At 42.1% G+C, this 26680-nt stretch overlaps 1 protein-coding gene across 2 annotated transcripts; it reads right to left on the bottom strand.

Annotated features, from left to right (window-relative positions):
* Positions 1-909: 909 nt before the first annotated feature.
* Positions 910-26419, bottom strand: IL17RA (interleukin 17 receptor A). Of its 2 annotated transcripts, XM_027857327.1 has the most exons (13): positions 26196-26419; positions 20400-20424; positions 18189-18335; positions 16869-16993; positions 13006-13132; positions 8679-8726; positions 8136-8299; positions 7499-7582; positions 6595-6682; positions 6434-6445; positions 5629-5730; positions 4190-4231; positions 910-2556 (listed from the first exon to the last, which is right to left on the bottom strand). In XM_027857327.1, exons 1-13 carry the CDS (start codon positions 26328-26330, stop codon positions 1022-1024), a joined length of 2634 nt encoding a protein of 877 aa, XP_027713128.1. In that variant the 5' UTR covers positions 26331-26419; the 3' UTR covers positions 910-1021. The 2 variants fall into 2 exon arrangements, with proteins under 2 accessions (XP_027713128.1, XP_027713129.1); XM_027857328.1 differs by lacking the exons at positions 16869-16993; positions 18189-18335; positions 20400-20424; positions 26196-26419 and adding an exon at positions 15931-16070.
* Between the last annotated feature and the right edge of the window lie 261 nt (positions 26420-26680).

Here is a 26680-nt window from a genome sequence, read left to right as displayed (position 1 = left end):
TCATGGGGGAGTAAAAGTGGGCAGCAGTAGTAGTAGTAATAGTGGCAATTCAGCAATCTGGGTCTCAATTTCCATATCTCCTAAAAAAAATGGTTAGAATAGATGATCTTGGGGCAGTTAGGTGGTGCAGTGGATAGAGCTTGGCCTTGAAGTCAGGAGGACCTGAGTTCAAATCCAGTTTCAGACACACAACACACAATACATACTAGCTCTGTGACCCTGGCCAAGTCACTTAACCCCAATTGCCTAGGCCCCCCCCCCAAAAAAAGCAGAATAGATGATCTTTATGGCACCTTGCAGCTTTACTGTCCTCTGAGTATTCTAGTCCATTCCAAGGGGTCAGTGCAAGAATGGAGCCTCAGAGTGCCATTCTGGTTTGAAAGGAAGGTAATATTAAATACACATTGAACACTTAAGTCTGTGGGATGACTTTTCCTCAGAAGGTTTTCCTCATTAAGTTAACATCAGTCTGCGGTTTTGCACTGTCAAACACTCCTTAGCCTCTCACACCTGTAGTTCTTTGGCTGTGGGACTTTAAGTCTTTAAGTGGGACACTATGAGAGTCCAGATCTCAATTTATCTCAGGGTGCTGCAAATCTAGGGATCCATCCCAGTGACTATCTGAAAAACTTCTTACTGCAACTCAGAAAAGAAGGGAACCCTCTCCCATCACCTAGTTGTTTTATGCTTACATTAACACCAGAAACAGAACTGAGGGTTTTAGACTTCTCTCCTTTTGGTATTTTATATCTTTCTTTTTTTTTCCTCTTCCCTATCAATATTCCCCCCCCCCCCATATATAGGCAGCAATAGCTCATCACTGGAAATTAATTGGTACTTCAGTGCCAAGTCACTGGGAAAGAGTTACACATGTTTACATGGGGTAATTTTAGGAGGAATACACTTACATTTGCAAGAGAGAAAAATTTATTCCTGAGATTCTCATCATTAGAATCAAGATAGAATTATAGGTATGCATTCTCTTTCTCACTGTCTTTGATGACGCAGACCTATAACACACTTAATAGGATGGCTGCAATTCTGTAGATAATCTCCTTCCATCTAGATAGCCCCAGTTAGAGCTCTGTTGTATCTCCTGGAATAACAGTTGCTGTTGAAGGCTCTTCAGATTCTCCAAAACACTGGGAGAGAGAAACTCTGTAGATATCTCTGCATCCTGCTCTTCCTTTTCCTCCTCCTCCTCCTCCTCCTCCTCCTTTTCCATAAACCCATCAGGAGGCTGTGGGGAGCTCCTGGAGATGTAGCCCTGATCAGACTCCACTGACTGCCTCTGTTCTTCCTCATAGGGTGTATAAGGGTCATTGAAGACCAGCTGCTGTCTTTCCCATTCTTCCTCACCTGGGTTGCTTAGACTCTGCTGGAAGAGGGAGTACATTAAGCCCTCTAGCTGTTCTCTCACTGGAGCTGGGAGGCAGTTGGGGGAAGGAACTGGAGTACTGGAGAGAGGGGAAGCTTCAGAGTCCATGGGGAGGAGGAATATGCTATTTCGATGGGGAACACTGGTCTCCATCAGTGGGACACATTCCATGTCATCTTCACCTACCACTGTCTGTCTCCTGGCTTTACTATCACCATTCCTATGTAAGGGCTCCACTACAGAAGTCAGTTGGGCTTCTTCTATGGGGATGACTGTTTGGTGGGTGACGGTAGCCCCTTGGGACAGAAACTGAGTGTCTAGTCTAGAGACCCCTTCTTCCTCATTAATGAAGAGGTCCACCACCAAAAGCTCCCCAGGAGAAGGCTCCTGTACCAGAGGCACCTGTTTCACTATTCTCCCTCCTGGTGGTAATGGTGACTCTTCAATCATCTCTCCACTCAGCAATGACAAGTTGTCTTCATCTTCTAAACAGAGATTCTCCTGTTCAAACCAGTTGGGGCATTTGACCTGAAATTCCTGGAATCTCTGTACTGCTTCCTTGAGCTGCCAGCCACTGGGGCTTTGGAGATAGTTTTCAGCAGTGATCTCCCTAACCCGGTGCACTCGACCTGGCTCAAACATCTCTAGTTCCTGGATACGGAAATAAACTTCCTCAAACTTCTCCATCAGTGTGTATTTAGAGGTGATGTTGAATAGGTCAGGGATATCAGCCTCATCACTGATGCCGTCAAAGTAGCAGACCACGTACATGCCAAAGCAGGCTGGCTTCTTGAAGTCTGGAAGGATCACATTCATGGCAGCTGTGAATAGATCCCCCGCAGGTTTCCACTTGTCATACCGGAGCTGAACAGCAGGCTCTTCCCAGCCAAGGATTGCCTGCCACTTGGCTCTGGTACCTCGGGAACACAGGATGAGGATCTTGGAATTGCTCTCCTCCATTTCTTGCTTCTGTCGACTCACCCAAGCCATGACTCCCACCTCTGAGATCAACTTCTCCTCTAGCAGGTCCAGGGCCACTTCAGTACCACAGACAGTGATGAGGAACTGGGCAAACTTGACTACCACATCTACATAGAGGGGGTGATCAGCTGAGTAAATGATCCAGACTTTCCGGGGCTTTAAGGGTGGAGGAATCTGGTTGTCCACGGGTGCAATATCTGAAAGAAAAAAGAATAGTCCCCCCACCTCAATAGTTTAAATTGGTATCCTTTCCAATGCTGGTACCACTGGCTGAAATATGGAGCCCAAGCTCATGAGCCAGTCTGTCTGTTGAGACTGCCAAATGCTTAAGGCTTTGTACTATGTAGCACCAAGGGAGCTCATTTATACTGGAGGAACAGAGGTCTTTGCCTATTTTTGTAGTTAGAATAATGACATTTTAGGGCAAAACAAATGCACTGAAACTTAAAAAAAAATCAAACATGTTTGTCTTTTTCAGGAAACTGCCGCCTCTCTTCTTTAGTTTCAGTACTCATCATACTCCCTTAACTTTATACTTCATCACGGTCATAATTTTAAAAAGAATCAGAGGGAAGGCTCATGAAATGGAACATATTCAATATGCAGAGATACTTCTCTTGAGAGACTTCAGAGAGGTAGATTTTGAAATTATAGAGAAGAGAAAAAAATTAGAGATGTATAAAAGTAGGCAGTCCCTAGAGGTAGTAAATTCTAGATCTCTAGAGGACTTCAAAGAGAAGTTTGTTGGGAATGTTATAGAGGGAATTCCTGTTTATGTAGGGGTTGAACCAAATGGCTTCCAAAATTTTTCCTAGACAGGTATCATAGCCTCTTACTTGTTCTCCCTGCCTTTAATCTCTCTGCCCTTCCAACCCATCCTATATACTGCTGCCAAAAAAATCTTCCTAAGGCATAGTTCTGGCCATAGTCACTCCTTTACTCAAAAACCTTTGGTGGGCCTGGGATATTCTTTGGGATACAAAAAAAAAAGTTCCTCAATGTGGTGATCAAAGCTCTCTACAATCTGGCTCCATCTTATCTTTTAAGCCTTATTTCATATTATTCCCTTTTACACAATCTGTGTTGTAGCCAAATGAGACCAATAGTTGTTCCCTGAACCAAATGTTCTGTCTCTTGCGTCTCAGGGTTCATACAGGTGATTCCACATGTTCTGATTATACCCCACCTCTCTGAATCCTTACCTTGCCTCAAGGCTCAGCTTAGGAAGCATTTCCTTTCTGAAGCCTTCTTTCATTACTGGTACTCTTTCTGCTCTTCCTTCTCACAAATTACCTTGTATTATGTTTGTTTGTATACATGTCGTATTCTATCAGTAAAATAACTCCTTAAGGGCAGAAAAGGGACTGTTTTGTTTATGTCTTTGTATCTTCAATACATAGCATGGTGCCTCCTATGTAATAAGTATTTGATAAATGTTGATTTGAATTGAATTAAATTCTTCCAACTTGGATTCTGTGAAAATACAATCCTTTCACCTTGCTTTTTCTCTATAATGATTCTTTCTCTACCTTGATGTTTGGGGCTGCCTAGGACAGCCACTGTTTCTGAAATCCCATTGTGGATACAAGGAAGTATCTTGAGGATTTTTATGAGGAATGGGTCCTTTGTGAGACTTCTCTTAAAGGGATTTTAGAATGGTCTGTGATAGGGGATTGGCTGTTACACCCAAAACATAACAAGAATTAGCTTTCCTATTGCTCTTCTCTTAAGAAAAAAATCTACCCTCCCAAAGAAAAAAAATCACCTAATCCAAAACAAAGACCAAAAACCAATCAAACAAACAAACAACAACAAAAAAGAGGTACTTGCCAGGGTATTTGGTGTCGTTTTCAGGTTTATCAGAGGAAAACTCTAAAATGAAACAATAAATTAGAGTAACAAAGGACTTTGTCTTATGTTAGAACTGCTCTCTTAGAAGGGAAGAGGGGACACAGTATGGCAAAAATAGGGATGGGAGAGTTCCTGCACTCACGCCTTCACCTCTGTCTCCCTAGTCCCAACTGGTGGAAAAGCTAAGAGGGGAATGTATCACTGGTTACCACAGGGAAGCTTTACACAATTCTGGGGGGAAGAGGTGTGGCAGGAGCTACCTAGGAAGCCTGACTTTGGCCTAGAACAATGAAATAAATGAATGTTGAGCCCTAATCTGGGACCAAGTCCAGATTCAACCTAATTTCCCTTGTAGACGTACTCTTCCTATCCCACATATTACAGAATGTGCACTTCAGGGAGTGTATCTTCCCCGAAAGCATCCGTGCTAAGAGCTTAAGTCTTGTACAGATAAATAAATGTTTACAAGCAGTCTTTGCTGAGTTCTTTATTGACATTTCCTCCTTATATTTTTTGAGAAGAGGAAGGGAAATAGTCTTAAGCAATCCTAAACCACAGTGATTGCAATGCTTAAGAAAAATAAAATCATCCCTTACTAATAGGCATGTCTGCCAAGAGAGGACATAGAATTACCCATGTCCATGAAAAAACCAACGCAAACATTTAAGACATTCATTTCACTCTCTACCTTTTTAGCCCCCTCCCCCACCCCCAGGGCTGTTCATACTGGGCAAAAGGGACAGAACAGCATTTTCTATCCTATCATCTATTCACTCCTGAGGAAGTGGTCAAAATTATTATAATAAAAAAGAAATTGGGAACTAAAGGATCAGGATGTCATCCTAACTAGATAATCAAGACAACCTATTATTCAATAATTAACCTCTTATTATAATAATTTCCTGCCTTTTTGGGGGGGTAAGGGAAACTGGCCTACAAAAGTAAAATGATGTGTTCAGGTGACATAGAGGAAGGGGACTGGTCAGGAAACTTAGAATCAAATCTTTCTGAACTTCAGGCCCAGTATTTAATTTGCTTAGAGTATATGTAGTGCTAACCAAGGAACACTGTGAGAATCTCAAATATTCATCCTCAGTTTTAATTACAGTGATTATTAACTATAGCATTTCATTTGTGACTAACTGACCTTTTACTCTAGGGGAACTCCATCCTAGTAACGACTTGTTGGGAATTCATCTGTGGTCAATGGACATGGGGAGGAGACAGAGAGGGAGAGGAGGCCTCTATCTGATCTGGGAGTGAAGGATTCTGGTCAAGGGTAACCCGGCCTCAGCCTCACAAAGGGTGCTTAGCCCTGGGGCAGTGGGAAGAAGGAAAAGGGGGACAGCAATAGATGAAACAAAGCACAAAACTAAAAGCTAAGGGCATTTCAATGCCTCAGCTACTCTGCTCCTTACCAGGCTTCCTCTGAGTCATGCAAATGGCCAGGAGTATGACAGAGCCCACCAGCAGGATACATATGCCAGTGATAAACCAATAAATCCACAGTGACACATCATCTATGGCAAAAGGAAACCAGTGAGAGATAGAAGGAAGGACTTTATCTAACAACCCTGGTGCCCCTCCTTCCTGGTCTTTCAGAGTCTATCCTCCCTGAATCAATCAATCAATGTTTATGATCCATACCAGCGTGTACAGATGCTAATAACTCCACATTCCAACATTTTGCAAGAGTAAGTTTGATACAGTGGAAAGAGCACTGAACTCCAAAGTTAGGAGATCTGGCTTGTGGTACCAGCTCTAGTATTTATTATTTCTATGACCATGTCACCTTTCATAGCCTCAGTTTCCCTATCTCTAAAATGCAAGCGATAATAATTGTATCATATCAGAGTTGTGATGAATGTGCTTTGTAAAACCTTCAAATGCATAAAAAAGGGGGGGGGCTTCTATTACATTACGCTGTATGCTCTATAAGGGGGCAAGGACCTACAGTGTCACATGTCAATTTTCATGGCGCTCTCCATATATAGGAGGCCCTTAATAAATGCTTATTGGATTGAGTTTTGCAAGTGAGAAAGCTGACACAGCAAGGGGAATGGGCACCCCAACAGGCCATAGAGCCGGCAAGGTGGTAGTGTTTTTCAAATAACTTATAGGGTCACCTAGTTCCTCTACTGTCTCAGTCTCAAAAGGTAGCTACTTACATGATACGTTTGTGTCCCTGTGCAAAGCTCTAGGACAAGACTTAGGCTCGCTTACCTGGAGCGCAGGCTGCGAAATGAAGAAAGAAAGGACAAAAGGAAAAAAAAAGTTATAAGCTATCCAGAATACAGGCTGGCAATCTGCCCAAACTCTTGTCCCTTTCCAGCCCCTCCCCATGCCTCCCAGCAATGACTCAGTTAGGAAGGGACCCATCTTACTGGGTGTTGGCGATGGTAGCACTGGGCAAGGGATGGACAGTGCGTGTCTAAGGCAGTCATTATGGCAACTCTGAAAGAATGGCTGGATCTGGGGGTAACAGAGAAACAAGAGAGAAGACAGTCAGCCTTGGGTACCTGGAGTAACCTAGGCACTTAGTAAATGCTAGCTGACTGACCGTCTACTGTTGGCCTTGTGCAAACAAGAGACTCTTCAGGGAATGTCTGAACAGGAAATTGGCTACAAGAGAGTTTCTTTTAGTTTAGAAAAAAAAATGCATACCATAAATTTTAATGTCCAACCCACACAAATATTCAAATATGTGGGCAAGAACAGCACAAAGACAACACAAGCAACCTCCCTCCAAAAATTGCAGAAAGTCCCAAAATGGGTAAGCAAAAACAACACAAAAAATGTAGGTGATTGCACATGCAAGTGTGCCCTTCTGCTGCTTGGGGAAATAACAGCCATGTGATTTGACTTGAACAAATTGAACCAATATTGTCTGTTGAATTTAGCAATGGAAAGTTTTGCTGCTATGAAATGTACTATAGGGTTTCCAAGTAACTCTTCTATCAGGATCTCCCAGCAAGCAGAAGAGGATCAAAGGCTCCTCTTCTCAAGTTTAGAGAATTTCTACACCTGATCTTCTACCCCAAATCAACCAACTAAAGCCCATGCGGTAGATTACTCTGGGATGGAAGCAAATAGGGTAGAGAAGGAGCACTGAGAAAATTTTAGAGCACCTTATTTGCAGAGAATCCATCTTCTCTCCTTGGAGAGAGAACAACACTGCATTCTCAGAGTTCCCTTTGACCATTCTAACTTCCTGACCCTCACTGCAGGAAGGTACGACCCATTCACCGCTGTCTTTGACGGGGCCATTCCCTGGACTCAGGGTCTCACCTGTATACTGTACTGGCAGCAGGTATTCACATTTTGCAAGGGGAATGTAACATTTATCCGATGGTGGAAATCTTCTTGTGTAGGCTGGGGAGAGAAGGGAAGAAGAAAAGGCAATGGAGAGAAAAGGTAGGATAGGTTAGGGAAGGGCATAGGGGGAAAAAAAGGAAAGGACAGCTATCAGTGGAAGTTTTGGGGCTGGGGATGTGATGACAGGTTGTTTATTTTAGGAATGAGGAAATTTAGCTTTAGTGGATGGAATGATTTCTCCAAAGTCACAGAGTTAATAAGAGAGGTAGTGAAATGAACTTATAAGCCAGGAAACCTGGGTTCAAATCCTACTTTGGGCATTTATTAACTATATGACCTTGCACTAACCTGGTTAACTTCTTTGTTTCCTTATCTGTAAAATGGGGATAATAATACTAGCCTCATAGGGTTGTTGTGAAAATCAAATTAAATAATGTATTAAAGCATTTTGCAAACCTTAAAGGGGTATTTAAACATTAATAACAAGTGGCAAGGCCAGGACTCCAAACCAGGTCTCCCTAGTTTCAGTCCAGCACACTTTGCACTGGGATTGATGGAGGAAGGTATCCGGGTGTAATCGGTTTGGGGCTGGTCTCAAAGGGGAAGTTACCTGGGTAATGAACTGAAGGTCTTCATAACAGCTGCTGGTCTCTGTGTCTGGAAAACCATTCACGAGGATCTTATAAGTGGTTGATTCACTCCACAGGTTAAAACTCACAAGCAGGGAGTTGTTCGTTAGCCTTTCTCCTGTGATGCCAGGCTCCCACAGGCTTCCTGCAGGAAGTGCAGAAAGGGGCCAGGAAGACAGCAGATGAAAAGAACTGCCATTCTCTCCATGGAGAGGTAGAAGATTATGGGCAGAGAATGTTACACACTATCTGATGTAATTGCTGCATTTCTAGGTTTTGTTTAACTTTTTCTTTGTTACAAGGGAAAGTTTTGAAAGGGGTGGTGGACTGCTTTAGGAAATGACTCTCGTAAAAAACAAGACACCAATAAAACTCAGAAAAAAATTAAACAAATCAGGGAAGAGGCAGAGGGGATGATCATTAGGCACCTTTTCAGGGGTTGCATACTTGACCCCCTCATCTCCCACCCCCACTTCAAATTTAAACCTCAACAACCCCAGAAAGGGGAGAACAACAGCAATTACCTGAGCTCACACAGGTGGCAGTCATTCTCATTTTGGGGTCCCTGCAGTCTTCAAAGGAGGAAGAAAAGAAAGTTTATTAGGTATCAGGCTGTGAGGCAGACGCTTTCAAACTGCAAACCCTGGGAGCATTAGCCTATTTCTTTTTTTTTCTTTTTGTAAATAGTATTTTATTTTTTCCAATTACATGTATAGATAGTTTTCAACATTCATTTTTGTAAGATTTTGAATTCCAAATTTTTCTCCCTCTCTTCCTTCCCTCCCCAAGATGGCAAGCAATCTGATACAGGTTATACGTGTGCAATCATGGAAACATATTTCCAGATTAGTCATGTTGTGAAAGAAGAAACAGAACAAAAGGGAAAAGCCACAAAATCCCCAAAACAGTGAAAATAATATGCTTCAATCTGCATTCTGACTCCATAGTCTTTGTCTGGATGTTGATAGCATTTTCTGTCATGAATCTTTTGGAATTGTCTTGGATCATTGTATTGCTGAGAAGAGCTAAGTCAATCACAGTTGATCATCACGCAGTGTTACTGTTACTGTGTACAATGTTCTCTTCACTCAGCATCAGTTCATCTAAGTCTTTCTAGGTTTTTCTGAAATCCATCTGCTCATCATTTCTTATAGCACAATAGTATTCTATTACATTCATATACCACAACTTGTTCAGCCATTCCCCAGCTGATGGACATTCCCTCAGTTTCCAATTCTTTGCCACCACAGAAAGAGGTGCTATAAATATTTTTGTACATGTAGATTCTTTTCTCTTTTTTATGATTGCTTTGGAATACAGACTTAGTACCAACCTATTTCTTTATAGGAAAAACTGTCTGCTTAGGAATTCCATGTCAGAGAGGTCAACTCAGTGATGAACCCCTCAAAATTCTTTGGGATTAAAGAGTTCCTCTTAGAGTAAAAGTACTAGTTATGTTTTTAGCTCCAGCTGGTGGGCATGGAAGACTCTTTGGAGGGTAAACCAAGAGGGTCTTGGACTAACCTAACTTAACCACAGTCTTTAGATAGTTTTTATTCAAGGCTATTTTTCTTGAGATCATTTCAGACCTGACTCTTTCCAGTCCATCTCTAGAGCTTCTTGCCTTCTAGATTGCCTTCACGTACTGTTAGTAAAATAGGAAAGCCTTTGATTCCTTGGTAGTAATCTTCTCACTTTTTCATTCCTTATTTCTTTCTCCTCCTCAGCCTCCATACTACCTCAATGTTTTCTCTTTGACTTGGGAAATGCTACAAGAAGCTGCAAAGAACTGGAAATCGAGGGGAAGCCCAGCAATTGGGGAATGGCTGAAAAAGTTGTGGTATATGATTGTGATGGAATACTACTGTACTGTAAGAAATGATAAGATCAATGTTCTTAGAAAAACATGGATAGACTTGCACAAAAAAAATGAGCAGAACCAAGAGAATGTTGTATACAGTAACAGCAATATTGTTTTAAGAACAACTTTGAGTGAATAAGTCATTTTGACTATGATAAATCCCCAAATTAACCACAAAGGATATATGAAGGAAGAAGCTACCTGCATCCAGAGAAAGAACTAATAAACAGAAATATGTATAAAAACATTTTTTATACACACACACAAAATGTGTACGTAATAGATTTGCAGTTTCATATGCAATCATCTTTTTTTTTTTTTCACTATTCTGTTATGGAAATGCTTGTTTCATTCCATAAATTTTAAAAAAAAGAATTACCACATCAGTTCCCTCTTTAGTACTGGGGAAGGGGTTGGGAAGAAGAGGTACTCCAGAAAGGAGGGGCTCAACATTAATATTAACAAACATTGAGCATATTCTACATTCCAGACCATAAGGGCATGGACAGGCATAAGACATGGTCCCTGAGCTCTCAAAGAAACTTAAAAATCTAGCTGAGAAATCAGGTTGTGCATTAAAAAAGGGTATATTACAATAATATTTAGTATACACTAAGTGCAAAACAGGGGTGCCAGCAATAAGTGGTACGGGAATCCAGAAGAAGGAGAGCTCACTGGTGATTGGAGTGGTCAGGGGAGGCTTTACACAGGAGGTGGAGTTGAATTAATTCTTGAAGTAAAGAGAGAACTTTGGTATGTGAAGAAAGAGAATTCCACACAGGGGGTACAGCAGGAGTGAAAGGCAGTGAGGCAGGAGATGAATTTGGAGAAGGCTGGGACAAAAGTGTGTGTGTGTGTGTGTGTGTGTGTGTGTGTCTGTGAGTGGGGAGGGGGGGGGCAGAGGCATCTCTAGTACCTGGCTAAGCATTGGACCTAGGCAGCATAAGCAATGGGAAACCAAAGTTTTTTGAGAAGGTGATGGCTGATGTGTGCAAAATAGCATGTCATTTATACAACCCTGGACCCATCACTTCTCTTCTCTTGATCTGTTTCCTCTGTAAGAAAGATTTTAGGGGGTTAAGCTTCCACAACAGTATAAGAAATTCCAAGATCTTGTGGATAGTCCCTCAACTCATCAGAAGTGTTCCAAACTTTCCGTAAACAACTAGTTCCTCAAGAAAGAGCCCTGGAGGCTAAACCAGTTGCAACCTGTGGGGTTGTCAAGGATGGAGCCTCAAGAGAGCAAAACCTTTTCTCCACTGCACTTGCTTAATAAGCTTATTGAATATTAACTGACACACCCTGAGGGCCGACAGAGTCACCATTTTTGATCATGGGACCCATGAAATGGGCGGAGTTAACAGAACATGGAAGAACATGCCATGGGCTATCCAGGAAGAGTGTAACTCAGATGAACTAGACCAATCATAGCCCTGGTAGGTGAAGTATGGATCTTACTAACTATTTAAAAATTGATTGAACCACTGAACCAGTGCCCACGTGCTCCTAGAGTGTGTTGTGCCCACTTCTCTTGTGGGATGTGTAATAAAGGCTTTCCTTCACTCACTCACTGAAGTAGATTTTTGTTTCAGATTTTTCTAACACCTCCATCTGTGACATGAAGTAGATGAACTAGATAGATGTTTTCTTAGGTTCCTCCCAGCTCTTAAATTCTATAATTCTATGATTCTGGGAGATATCTATTTAAGATGGATTGGAGGTAGGGGCAGTGTTTTGTCTGGAGTAAGTACTCAATAAACATGTGTTAATTAGAAACCAGTTATGAATCAATCGCAATTGTCCAGGTATGAAATATTATTGAAGTCAGGAGATGTAAGTTTGAAATTTGTCCGGAGCTATTTTTTACCTAGGTGATCCTATGGTTTTATGGTATGTATGGACTTAGGTGGGAGGCAGCAGGGCTCAGCGGCAAGAAAAATGGAATCAGGAGAGATTGGGGTTCAAATCCTGCCTCTGACACTTAATAGTTGTGTGATGACCTCTTACCTCTCTGAGCTTCAGTTTCCTCATCTGAAAAATGGTGAAAATAGTACCTGTAGGACCTACCTCACAGCAGAACCATTGTACACAGTAACAGTAATATCATAAGAATGATCAACTGTCAAGGCAATGATCCAAGACAATTCCAGAGGACCCATGATGAAAAATGCTATTCACCATGAGAGAACCAAGAAACTCTGAGTGCAGACTGAAGTATACTTTTTACTTTCTTTATTTTTCTTGGGGGTTTTTTATGCAAGTTTTCTTTTGCAATATGGCTAATATAGAAATATGTTTTGCATGACTTCACATGAATAATTGATATCCTATTGCTTGCCTTCTCAAGAGATGGGGGAGGGATGGGAAGAAAGGAAAGAACTTGGAACTCAAAATTTAGAAAAATGAATGTTAAAAATTTTTTACATATAATGGGAAATATTTAGCAAAATAAAAATATATGTTAAAGGGGAAAAAAACTCTACCTCACAGAGCTGTGACTATACATAGGATCTGGAGCTGGAAGGTGCCTTCAAAGTCATCTAATTTGACCCTTTCTGCAAACCTTAAAGTGCTATGATAAACATCTGCCATTATTATGATTAGGGAATGGCAGTTTATTCAAGATATGCTGACACTGGGTGATTTTTGTGCTGGTTTCCCTGGAGTTAGTTTTACTCCCTAAAAGGAAAGAGGGATTTCTGTATATGTACAACTCTCCTGGGATCCTTCCTGCCCAATGCTGGTTTCTCAATAATTAAGAAAGGGGTTCAGCTTGCCCCGAGGGGGATGAAGCTTCAAGCCAGACACTGCAGAACAATCCAACATCTTTGACATTTGTTTTCTTCTTTAGGGAGATTCAGCTTGACAATAGCAGTAATTGTTTGGGTTTTGCTGAGTAGAGGAGCTAAAGTCTAAACAACTTGCAAGTTCTTCTTAAGAGCCTGAAAATAGAGTGAGGAAAGGTGCACCTGAACAGGGAGGTCTCTTACCAGGCACCCGGAAAAACTCAGACTCATGGTTTGGATCTCCAATAGGCATTGGTTTGGGCAGGTGATGCACTGTTATCTCATATTCTTGACCAGGCTCCACCACAAAGTTATTGAAGGCGAAATGCCACTGAAAAAGAGAGTGAAGAGAGGTAAAGGGGCAGGCACTATAGTCAAATATCTTTTCCATCCATGATAAAAAAAAATCACCCCTCTCCCCCCACCCATCCCCTCCAAGTCTTCTAAAGATACTAATCTATTTTTTTTAAGCTTTGGTCTGGCAGTGGGAATTATTTATGGGTATGGAATTCCAATAGCCACAAGGTAGAGAAGAATTTGAGGCAAGAGATGAAATAACTCATCCCATCACCTTTAACTCTCAAACTATTATGCAGCTATTGCAATGGATAGCTTCATGGGCCTGTTGAGTTTTAGGGGTTTAGGGGTGCTGGGACCCCAAAATCATAACATGTGGGTCCTGCCCGAAAGAATTCCACCCAAGCCTTCTTTCAGCTAAAGACAAGGTTTATTAGAATATCCGTCATATTGGGCAGACTCTTAAAGAGTCTGCACATTAGTGACCTATTGGCTAGATTGGCTCAGATAAAAATCTGAGCAGTGGCTAGGTTTTAAGAATCTAAGCCCTTTAATGGAGACAAGATGGACCTTATATACAGAAAGACTGTGGGAGAAATCTAGGAGTGGCCAATAGTCTGCAGGGACTGTGAGGTAATAGAATGCCAGGGACCTGGACCCTGTGGCCAAGGGAAAATGGAGCCTAGCCAGGATTAAGGGTGGGAAATGGCCAGGGCCATAGGGAGGTAAGACAATGGAGGGCTAGGTTAAGGGTAACAGAGAATTTGGAGATTGGGTTTAGCCATGATGAAAGGTCAGTTGATGGTATTATGGCTTCAGGTGAAGCCAGAGATTTGGCCACATGGGAAAATCCAAGGTTTTTCTTTTTCGGGGTCCAGATCCCATCCTTATCAGACCCAGAGGACTAATAGATGGGGAGTTACTGGGGCAATAAGAAAGATACCTTCCGACCTCTTAGAGAGGGGGCCAGGCCTGAGAATTTCTTGAGTTTGGTAAGACTGGGAATACACACAAACTCCTCTTGGGAATCAGGCACCTTCAGGGTTTAGATGAGAAAGTTCCTTCCTAACTGCTCTAGCAGGTCATAGGAGGTGACCTCACTCTAAATCCTGTGACCTTGAGGGTTATTGCCATTCATCTAAGCAGCAGTACTAGAGATCTCACCACCAGTAAAGCAGTGCAATCCAAAGTAGCCAGGGCAGATTGGAGGATATCAGGTTTGTTTTCTATTTTTGGCCTTGTCATGGATATTAGAAAAGTCCCTTAACCTCCCCCAAAATAAAAGTGAGGAGCCTTAGTCCCCTGGAATGTGGGAAGTTTCACTCATTAATAACTAAACAGTTTTGCAATTAGCTGCTTGCTTCAAAGAAATCAAATTACAGTCACAAACCACTGATGAAGTCATCAAATTTTGAGCAGCCCGCTCAGCGGTGGAACGTTCATGTCTATGAGTTCATGGCTAGAGAAGCCATGCATTGCAGGAGCTCTGTACTGGCCTGAGTTCTTTTCTTCAGTGCATTCCCCTTCCCAAACCCCCATTTAATCAGAAATGGGAACAAGAGTGGGAAGAAATTGAGCAGATAATGCTATTCTCCTAACCTGTTTTCCTTTCAGTGTGATTTTAGTAAAGAGATGCATGAAAGGGTACAGCACACAATGTTACCAGGTGAGGAACATTCTGTATTCTCTGGAATCCTAGAAGAGCTCGATGGAACCTTTGTTTGGGGGTGCAGGAGGGAATCCATATTGGTGGTGTGAAGAATCCATTTCTATACTTTCCTAAATTCGCCATCTTTATCCTGTAGCCAGTGGTAGGGTTCACCTTCTAGTCATATGTGAAGGACTTGCTGACCAGCTTTCTTCCTGAGATACTAGCTCTTCTTTGGAACCAATTCAGGAGACCTAGCTCCAGGGTTTTCACATTTCATTACCTTCTAAATATTTACAACGATTACTGAACTTCAATTGAACTAGAACGACTACTCTATGGCATTATGAGCCTAGAGCCAACTAGGTGGCTCAGTGAAGAGTGTTGGGCCTTGTGTTAGGAAGACCCGAGTTCACATCCCATCTCAGACACTTACTAGCTCTATGACCCTGTGCAGGTCACTTAGCCCCTGTCTGCCTCAGTTTCCTCAATTGTAAAATGGGGATAATTATAGCAATTACTTCCTAGGGTTGTTGGGGGGGATCAAATATGTTATTTTTTAAAGTGCTTAGCATAATACTTGACACAGAGGAGGCACTTAACATGTGCTCGTTTCTTTCTTCTAGGTCCCCGACCCTGCTTGGATCCCCAGGTTGAGAGATCTGCCATTTCTGATTCCTGATTATCTTCCCCTCTTCTGTTGCTGCTCCTATAACTGAATGCCTAGTGACAGCAGCCTTCTCTTTCCCTTTCCCTCCTAATCTACCTGCCACACATGCCAAACCATAACAGTGTGTTTTCTAGAGCTTATTTTTACAAGGGAAAAGAAAATGTACAAATTCAGAAATAATTCACCAGAGAAAGGTAATTTTATATGTGTGGTAAAGACAACTACCCACTGCCAGGTTGGGAAGTACTTAAACTTTCTAAGCTACTCAGTTTAGCTATCCTCTTCTTTACGCCAGAAGTGTTAGCTCCTTTGTGCTCTACCCCCATATAATAATAATAATAATAATAATGATAATGATAATAATAATAATAGCTACTACTTATATAGTGCTTTAAGGTTTGCAAAGTACTTTATATATGTAACCCTGACTTCAAACCTGGAGCATTTGCATAATATTCTCCTCATTGGTAGAAAGAACATTTATATATTATCTCATTTGGTACTCACAACAGACCTGTGACATACTTCCTGTTATCCCCATTTATAGATGAGGAGACTGAGGGTTCACAAGCCTAGGTCTTTGCCCCAACTGACTTCTGGGTCAGTGCTGGTAGAGTGCTGCACAGTTCTCAACCCCCAACTTCACACAAGATGTTGGTGTCCTGTCCTGGTGTCCACTCCAGCTTCCTCTATTCCTTAGTTCTTTGGCTTGGAGCTTTGTTGTGCTGTTGCTGTTGGGTTGTAGCTTCTGGTTGGCTTTTGCTTCTGAGGCTATTTGTTGTAGATAGAGCAAATTTTTGTAGCCTGGTGGAGTTTCCATGGCACTGGAAAGGGGAGGGGTTACCTGGGAAGAGGGAAGGGGTATGGGGTGGGGTATGGTATGGGTATGGGGTGGTGGGGTTTTATCCTTGGGTTGTATAGTTGGTTCTTCTAGTACAGCTTGCAATGTGAGAAGTTAGGGGAGCAGTGCTAAGTGAGCTCAGGATAATTGAATTCATTTTTTTTTAACCTTCTTTTAGGTTCTGGATAGCCTAGACCATGGAGACAGCTGAAGTTGCTTTATAGGTCTTTGTTTTGGATAGGTCTTCCTGACTATGGACCAACATTCTGGCAAATCTGCTATGTTGCCTTCCAATGAGAATCCCATCTTCCCTATCCCACACTGTCCTTGATTGATTTGGGCTTGGGTCACCTAGGAGTTCTGGCCCAAGGTCATACATCCAATTTATAACCAGGCTTACTTTTAGTCAATCAAGAATCAGGCTTCCTACAGAAATTATTTAGCTATTCTTCTTCCCTGAGTCCAATGTGTTGATTAGGATGAAAGGACTACCCCTAAAATTAGTTTTCCTCATTACTTCAAAAAATAAAATATGAACACCACTCAAAATACACAGAGACAAATCTTTTGGTCACAGGATACACAAGGAAAATGCAACACTAAATTCTCACCCTATTAAAATCCGGTGCCAGCTGCTGCTCGAGTTGGTTCAGAAACATAAAATCAACACACAAGTGCTCGTTGGTGCTCATTTGTAGCACTGAAATCTGAGCGCCCTGAAGAAACAGGATGCTGCCTGCCAAAGACAAGGAGGAAGAGGGACAAACCATTTTTCTTCTGTCTCACCACACCTCCCCTCCCTCCACAGACAACCTCCCTTCACAACACCTGGTCAGTGCTATGAGAATCCTGCCGGTCTGACTTAACTTTTAATTTCCGGTTTAACTATTTCAGCTCACACTTGGGCTTCAATCCCTCCTGCTTTCTAAATCCTCATTCCCTAGAGAGTAACAAAAGAAACAAACTACATTGAACCGAAGCTCTTTGGACCTCCCCGAGCAGGCAAATAATTTGAGCAACAAAGTTTGGGCTTTCTCTGGCAAGATGGGAGTGCTTGCTTCTAAGTCAGTGGCTAGTTCGAGATAATAAGCCCTACCTTTCCTAAGCTGGGGGATGACTCATGATACACATCCTTAAAAGTGACCTACCTCTCTTTTAGGGGAAAGGGAAGACATCTCTCCACCACCATCCTTGCCAAATAAAATAAAACAAAAATATGGGCTACTTGTAGTTGGTAAATGTTTGGTATTTATTTGCCAGGGACTTCTTGGGAAATAACCATTGACCATTTGCCAAGGCTGAACTTCATGCTGGCTCAGCAAAGCGTCAATGTATTAGTGTCACTTCCATGGGGGGATTGTAGAATGTGTGCGATAGTTGTTTTGGAGGGGGCCAGAACTGTGATTTCATTGGTATAGGGAACTCCACTAAGAAAACTTCTACCAATGTCTTGGAGAGCTGTTCAGGGGCACTGAGAGATTAAAAGCCCTGCCCAGGGCACAGTCAGTATGCATTAGATATGAATCTTGAACCCAAGCCTTGGCCAGGTTTGAATCCACTTAGTTACAATGCTTCTCATATAGTAGTGCTTTGAAGAACTTACTTATAAATCGGTGTTACTAATGAACAAAGATGTAGATAAATACTTAATGAAAATAATGCTGGATTGAGAATCAGAGGATCTGGGTTCCACTCTTAGCTTGAAAATTAATGAGCTGTATGACCTTGGGCAGTTGCTTCTGGGCCTCAGTTTTCATTTAGAAAACAATGAGGTCAGGCCAGATGGCCTTTGAGGTCCCTTTTGGCTCTAATTCTATAATCCTATGACTCAGTAGTCAGAACCCAGAACCAGAAGCCAAAATTCTAATTCTAATTTCAGGAATGAAAATGTGTGGCTTTGGAATGTTTTTGACTATCATCCCCTCGTTTACCATCTGTTCGCACTTTCCATTCAATGTGCATCACAGGAATCGGGTATCCATTTTTGCTGTGTTCAAAGCCCAAGGAGACGTTGACATCTCTTGGGCCAGAGGGTGTCCTGTTGAGAGGGTCGAGCCAACTCTTAGCCAGGCAGGTACCTGCAATGAGAGTTAAACTTTTGTTTGTATCCTGGCAAGAGGGCAGGCAGGGAGGACCAAATTGCCTGAAATAGAGAAATTTGTGGCAGGGTGAGCAAAATGGGAGTCAGAGCATTGGCTCAGCCACTTACTATCTATGTGACCTCAACTTCCCTGAAGTCACTAAACCTCAGTTTCCTTAATTGTAAACTTCAGGGATTGTACTGACTGACCTCTACATTTTCTTCTAGCTCTAAATCTATGATCCTAAATCTAATTGGTTTGGGAGCTGATTTTTCTGACTGCTCCAGGCCATGTGATCACTGTTTTAAAATACTTAATGGTCCTGAGGAGGGGAGAACATATCATAAATGTTGTCACTTAAACAACAGCCGGTCCTGGTGTTCTTGTGAAGTTCAAATGAAATAATTTATAGAAAGTGCTCTGTAAACTTTAAGTGCTGCTACATAAAAATGATGATGATGATGATGACTCCATCCCTGCACTATGAGTTACACTGGAAGCACCCTCTACATTTGGGTTGGCTGGTTTCTCCCAAAACTTCCATTTTAGGTAGGATAGCCAGGATAGCCATGTCTTCTTCTTTCCTCTCCAGGCTGCACTCCTGGCTCTCTGGACTTTTTCTACCATCCTGGACCCACCACAACCACAGACCTTCATCTCTTCCTCCCAAGTGGCTTCCCTGCCTCAGGCTTTCAGCTTCCTTTTATGTGCTGTCTACTCCCATTTGAAAGTATGCTCCTTGAGACCAGGGACTGTCTTTCTTTCTGCTTGTGTTTGTGTTCTCAATACTTAGCACAGTGCCTGGCACATAGTAAGAGCATAATAAATGTTGGTTGTTTACTTGACTTATTCTATAAGAAAATAAGATGGTGTTATAGGGAGGCAAAACTTGGCTTAATATGAGGTGGAGTATTCCTAACAATCAGAACTAACAATCAAAAGGGAATGGACAAGTGTGTGGGGTAGTGAATTCTCAAAGACAAAAATGAAAGAGTCCCTGGCCTCAAGATGCTTACATTCTATTGAGGGGGAAACAACACATGCACACAGAAGTATATTTAAAATAAATACAAGGTAATTTGGGGGCGGGGAGAAAGATGAGCAATTGTGTAGAAGGAAGCTAGAGATTCTAATAGGTGGGATATCTCATTGATCTTCATAGTCACTTGTGAGGCAGGTGCTATTATTATCCCCATTTTACAGATGAGAAATCTGGAAGCTGAGAGGGGTTATGTGACTTACTCGGGGTTTCAAACTTTAAGTGTCTGAGGCAGGATTCAAACTCAGGCCTTTCTGACTTCAAGTCCAGCATATCCTAAGGGTCTGAGATTAAGGGAGGGGTGGAGGAGTGTGTGTTGCCCATGTAAAAGCATGGAGTTGGGAAAGATGAGAACTAGAATGTTGTATGGGAAGAACAGTGAGAAGACCAGTTTGGCCTGACCACAGAGCTCTGAGAACCTGGAGATTAGCATGTAATATGGGTGGAAAGGTAGTTTGGAGTCAGGGAAGGGCTTTAAGTACCAAACAGAGAAGGTTATTATTTGGTCCTAGAGCTACTAGAGCTTCTTTAGCAGGGGACCAACAGAGTCAGACCTGTACTTTGGGCATACCAATTGGGAAGCTGTGAATAGATTAGACCAGGGAGAGACAAAGTTCCTTTAAGAGCTTTGATGGTACAAAATCCCTGAACTCTTTCCAGAAAAGTTCTTTCTCCCTAGTTCCAAACAAAACAAGCAAAATCATAGGTATACTTCACATAAGAATTGATTTTAATAAATGAATTTAAATTGAATCTTTTAAATTCACTTGGGCAGTAGCTCTTTAAAAGAGACTTGGCGAATTTTTTTAAGCTAATAATAATTGTAATCTGTTTGTGAAGTTCATACTGGCATAGGAGGCATTCTTAAAGTAAGGCATACTTGTACCAGCTTGAGGATACTCTCTAGTGTTAACTGTAATCCGTATGTAAGCCTGAAAGCCAAAGTGCTGCTGCCAGAACTCAGCAAGTGATTATCATTTTATTAATAAACCAAAAGGAAATAAAAGAAAAGAATGACTTACTTTTCTTGACAATACAGTTTAGCCCCTGTGGGAAAAACAAGAAGTTAATTATAGCTAAAAAATTGTAGTGCTTTTGAGATTTCCCCCCCTTCTTGATTCCCTGAATGAAATTTCTCTCTCAGCTCTGGCTGCATTACCTACTAGTCTTCTTTGCATAGTGTCTAAGACAATGAGGGGGACAGGTATGGCAACTGAAGCAAGACAAATGGCCAGAGACACGTCACTATTTCAGTGTGGTTACCAATCAATCAACAAGTATTTATTAAGACACTTTGCTAAATGCTAGAGATATAGAGAAAAAAGTGAAACAGTCCTTATCCTCTAAGAACTTACATTTTATGGAGAAGTTAACATGTATACACAAAATATAGGACATATTGTATACAAAATACTAGATGGGAGGTGAGGGGACAAGAATCTGAGGGAAGGAAATCAAATTTTAAAAAGGCTTCAAATAGACATTGTTACTTTAGCTACATCTTGAAGGAAACCAGATGGGAAGGGAGTGTATTCCAGGGATAGGGAACAGCAAGCATAAAGGCATGGAGATAAGAGACAGAGGTGTGCTGGACCCAGCTCTAAGCTGTTAAATTTTCAGTGTGAGCATTTATATCTTAGAAATCTGTACTTGCAGGGACAGCTAGGTGGCGCAATGGTTAGAGCACCAGCCCTGAAGTCAGGAGAATCTGAGTTCAAATCTAACCTCAGACCAAACACTTGACACTTACTAGCTGTGTGACCCTGTGGGCAAGGTACTTAACCCCAATTACCTAAAAATAAAAAAAAAGAAAAAAATAAAAGAAATCAGTACTCACTATAAATTAAAACTTGATTTTTGTTTTATTGATTGATTAGACTTAAGGAAGTGTTAATAAGGCAGATTTAACTTACAAGTGTGTGTGCATAGATTCTTCCCCCTCCCACCGAGGGCTGGTTGTTAAACCATTTACCTGTGTTGCTCTATAAACATTGCTTGAACTCAGCAGGAGTGCATTAGAAGGCTCAGAGAATGGTCATCACCAGACTAGAAGCCTGGTGACAGGATGATGATGATAATTAATAATAATAATAACTGATATGTCTCTCTTTAAGGTTTTCAAAGTGCTTTACATCCAATTATCTCATTTAAGCTCACAAAACCCTTTGGAAATGGAGTGTCCTTTATGTGGAATTGAGTGAGTCAGTATATCTAGATAGCAGAGTGCAAGGACTGGAAAGAGAGGAAGCAACCAGATTCTGAGAAGCTTTAAATGCCAAACAAAGGAGGTTGTATTTGAACCTACTGGCACTGGGGAACCACTGGAGTTTGTTAAGCAGTGTGGAGTGGGCCGTGTGACATGATCCCTGCATGTTAGAGAAGTTACTTTGGCCACTGTGTGGAAGATGCTAAAGAGGGGAGACTTGAGGCAAGGAGACCAATGAGGAAGCTATTGCAATAGTCTGGCCAAGAGGGTTTGCCTGAGGTGGTACAGCCTGAATGGAGAGGAGGTGGAGGACTTGAGAGATACTGTGGAGATAGAAACAACCGGATTTGGCAAGTGCTAGGATATATGGAATGGGAGTTAGGATCTGAGGCTGACCACAAGGTTGTGAACCTGGGTGTCTAGAAGGACAGTTGTGCTCTTAACAGCAATAGAGAAGCTTGCAAAATGCATGGGTTTTGAGAGAAAGATACTGAATTTTGTTTTGGACATGTTGAATTTGAGATGCCTACAGGACATCCAGGTGGATGTGCCTAATAGGCAGTTAGTGATGCGGGACGAGAGCTTAGAAGAGAGACTTAGATATAAAGATCTGGGAATACTGATCTCAAAGCTATCTGCATAGAGACAGGAACTGCACACAAGGAAGTCAAAAAGTCACCGAGTGAAAGAGGATAGAGAGAAGAGGGCCCAAGGACAGAGCCTTGAGGGACACCCCACAAGTAGTGAGTGTGACTCAGATGATGAATCAGTAAATCAGAGAACCAGGAGACATCAATCCTTAGAAAACCCAGAAGGGAAATAGTAACCAGGAGAGTGGCCAACAGTAGCAGTTGCTAGAGAGGACTAGGAAGATGAGTCTCTCAGGCCAGGAATGAATACCAAATTCCTTACCCGGCATTCCAGGCCTCTCACAATCTGGATTATACAGTCTTTATTTTTTTTTCTCTTTCAAGTTTTGTAAGTGTGTGTTGCATTTATGCAACAATCATTTCTCTATTTACCCCCTTTCCACATTAAACCCACTCTTCAAATAAAGAAGACTTAGATAAACAAAATCAATGGACACAGCAACAGCCTGACAGTGTAGGAAATATTCTATATCTGCACTCCCTCACTTCTCCACAGATAAGAGGGAGGTGTGTTTCATCATCTGTTCTCTAGGATCAAAACTGCTTACCTATTTTTTAGCCTAATCTCTCTCTGGTCCCATACACATTCTCTCCTCTAACCAAATTGCCTCTCTATAATCTGCCTCCAATCTAATCTGCCTTTCCTTGTCTTATCTTATATTATTCCTGCCAAACAGAACTACTTGCTGTTTCTTGATTTCAACCCTTGTTTTCCCACCTCCATGTTTAATACTGTATATCAATAATGGTATAATTTTGTTACTCTTCCTCAGCATCTAATATAATGCTCTGTACATAGTAGACACTTGATAAACGTTCATTGAATAAATAAGTGAATAGTGATGAAAGAATTGGGTCATCTGCCTCAAACTGACTATTCTTTAAGAATAGCAGCATCAGAAAAAACCACATATCACCCTACCTCAGAGAAGGTCAACATTAAAAGAAGTCATATCAACAAATGGCAAGGCATTTTTTAAAACTTGTGGCGGAAGAGATTTAAAGGAGAGGAGAGAAAAAAAAAACCTTGTTTTATTTGCCTTTATTTGTTAGCTATTGTTTTATATTACACAGTTTACATTAATGAATGGTTAATGGTTAGCCTAGTCAGAGCACGGTGTTGGCAAGGCCAAAGATGTGGGTTTGATCACCAGATGAGATTTATTCGTAAAACACAGAGAATGACACCTCCAACTCTATTTTCTTCCACGGCTACAAACTACTTTGTCTTGAACATAGTATTCTGTAAAAACAGCTGGATTTGAGAATGTGAATGGTTCCATACAAAACCATCGCCACCACTGGAAAACATTTCCGAGCCAGATAAATGTAAGCTTAGGAAGCACTGGACCTGGAATTAGGAGTGCTGAGTTTGTATCCTGGCTTTAGCACTATTCAGTTGTGTATCTTTAGGTATATCACATAACCAAGTTGAGTCTAACCACTTTGACTTGAAAGGGGGATAATTACACTTGTATTATCTAGCCACAGAGGGGTGTGAGATAGGTGACAGACTTCACCCTTTTCTTTTCCCTGACAAGTATCCCAGGGAAATGCGTCTAGAAGAGCTTAAAAGTTGACTAATGAGTACTTCTCTCTGGTCTCACTCACCATTGTGACTCCCCTGTTCAAAAATTGCTTATCATTCCCTATTGTCTACTAAATAAAGTCCAGACTCTTTAGTCTGCCATTTAAGGTTCTTTCTGATCTGATCCTTACGTATTCTTCTCTCTTGATATTCCTCTATACATCATCCATGCATGTATATGTCTTTTCTCCCTTATTCTATTATAAGGTTCTCTATCAACAGCTTCGCTCACAACACCTTGTACGACACACATTGTGTTTAGTGGTTTGTGTATTATAGGTATTTAATGAATGTTTGTTAAATGAATGCTGAGTCTGTAGATTTCATAAGGAAGCCTTAGAACCCACCAAGAAGGTCCACTAAGTTAGAAAATGTTTCTTTGCTTTGGCTAATCACAGAGGTTCCTATAAAAGCATCTTTTCAAATCCTTCATATTTTTACTTTAAAACACCCAAACTTTTCCCAAATGACCAATGCCTTTTGCTTCTCAGCTGGCAAATCATCTACCAGCTCAGATAAGAAGAATTCCCATTATTTTAATTCCTATCTTCTGACTCAGACACCAAACAGAACAGTGAAAAGAGTATTGGACTTGGCATCAGAAGACCTGAGTTTCAGTTCTAGTTCTGTCATTTACCGTGATTTTATCTCTGGGCTTCGGTTTTCTTATCTATAAAACAAGGGGATTGGCTAAATTATATTTGAAGTCCCTCCCATCTCTAATTGTGAGATATTCCTCATTATGTATGTGGTGCAATAGGCTGAACAATGTTATTTTTTAAAAAAAGAACACTCTCCAAAGTACAGACCACTAACTGACACTTAGGTGTGTCACATTTCCTGCAGGCTCGGCACATTAGATTTAACAAACACCCCATGTTAATACCACAGGGTGCGGGTCAGGGGCAGGAAGGGGATCCACCTGCGGGCTGGAGATATTCAGTGGGCAGGAGAGCTCTCAAAAATGGTTTTAAAAACCACAGCTGGGTCATCACTTCTAAGTCACACCTCAGTGGGCTCAAAGTGCCTCAGTGATATTTGAGCTGATGCTGGCCCTTGGCAATTTCCCTCCCTCCCCCCTTTTCCCTTAAAGACTGAAGGTCACAAGGAGCCAACCACAAGCAAGAGAATGGTCATCTACTTCTGGGTTTGATGTGTAAGGAATCAGAATTCCACTTTCCAAGTGGACCTTGGAAGACCCTGGAATTTAAAGACAGATTTGCCTGCCCAGTTATGCAATTTGTCAGTCAGTTCACAAAACCTCCACTTTTTACTTTATCTTGCCACTTGGCTTTGCACTCCCCTGCAGCCCTTTGCTCTCAAAGACACCCTGCACATATTAGGAGCTTAATAAATGTCTATTGAATTAATGAGCTCCATTTATCCACCATACTGTGAAACTGTAACTGCATATCTGTTGAAATGGCCCTTTGTTGCACTTCAATAATTTTAGCAACTAGACTGTAAATTTTGCTAAGGCAGGCAAGTCACACATTCTCTCTCTGGGCCTCAATTGCTTCATCTGTAAAATTTTGGGTTTGGGGTGTTCCTAACCTTTTTTTATGTTATAAACCTCTCTGGAAGTCTGATGAGCCTATGGACCCTGTATTACAATTACAATAACAGTAACAACATTTATATAGCACTTTAAGGATTGCAATTTGCTTGTCTCCTTTGGTCTTCACGACACCCTGTGAGGTAGGTGCAATTATTATTCCCCCTTTACAGATGAGGAAACAGACAAAGAGGTTAAGCAGCTTACCCAAGGTTACACAACTTGTTAGGTCAAAATTCAGGGCCACCGAAAAGGTCTACTAAGTTAGAAAATGTTTCCTTGAACTCAGGTCTTCCAGACTCCAAGTTGAGCTTTTCTTACCCACTTAGCCACCTAGCTGCCTCTTTTAATAGAACGATGCTTTTAAAAGTAGAAAATAAAATACACAGGCTTACAAAGGAAACTACTTATATTTTTAAAAAGATGTAATTCCCCCCCCCACCCATTCCTCCCTAAATCTATCCTCAGACCTCTTGGAAGTTCGCAGACCTCGGGTTAAGAACCCTTGGTTTCGATGATCCGTCTGTAAGACTTCTTTCAGTTCTAAATCCTAGGATTGTGCAACTCCACGGAAGGATCGCTTTCCAGACTCCCTCTGGTCCCGGCAGTTGACTCGTTAGGGAGTTTTCTTCCTCTTCTTGCCCCGTCTCAGCCACAAAACTCCCTTCCCCAAACCGTCCTTTCCCGGGGCCCCTGGTGCTGCTTCTCTCTACCTAGCCCAGACTCTCCCCCTCAGCTGCCCTAGCTCGGACTGTCCATCCTCGCGCCCCCCCCCCCCCGCCCCCCGCCTCGCTGTCTGCGCGGGGCGCACGGACTCACCGGCTGCGAGCAGACTGGCTCCGGGGTGTCGAGGAGCCGCAGGGCCGAGCCGGCCGGGGACAGCACAACCAGGAGCTGCAACAGGAGCCCAAGCTGCCACGGGAGTCCCGGCGGCCCCGGGAGGAGAATCCCCATACTCCCGGGTCGCCAGGCAGCCGTGGCCAGGGGCCTGGCGACTTAGGACCGAGGCGGGGAGGGGCTTTCTCCGCAATGATGACAGCCGGACTCAGCTCCACTGCTCCCCGCTTCCTGCTTTCGGCTGGGGCCGGCGGGGCGGGGTTTGCTGCTCCCTTACTTTCTGCCCGCCCTTTACCTGCCACACCTCCTCTGTACTCTGGTTGGGCAAGTTACTTTTATGGAAGATCCCCAGCGCACTAGAATAAACTTACGTTGAAGTTAACTGACAAAACGATAGTTGCTTTAAAAAAAAATCTGAAGCATACTGTACAGAGAGCTGGCCTCGAAGGCAGGAAATTCTAGGTTCA

Source organism: Vombatus ursinus, unplaced genomic scaffold, assembly GCF_900497805.2.
Source record: "Vombatus ursinus unplaced genomic scaffold, bare-nosed wombat genome assembly UNPS02012082.1, whole genome shotgun sequence".
NCBI classification, from domain to species: domain Eukaryota; kingdom Metazoa; phylum Chordata; class Mammalia; order Diprotodontia; family Vombatidae; genus Vombatus; species Vombatus ursinus.
This window is presented reverse-complemented; position numbering and strand designations above follow the sequence as displayed.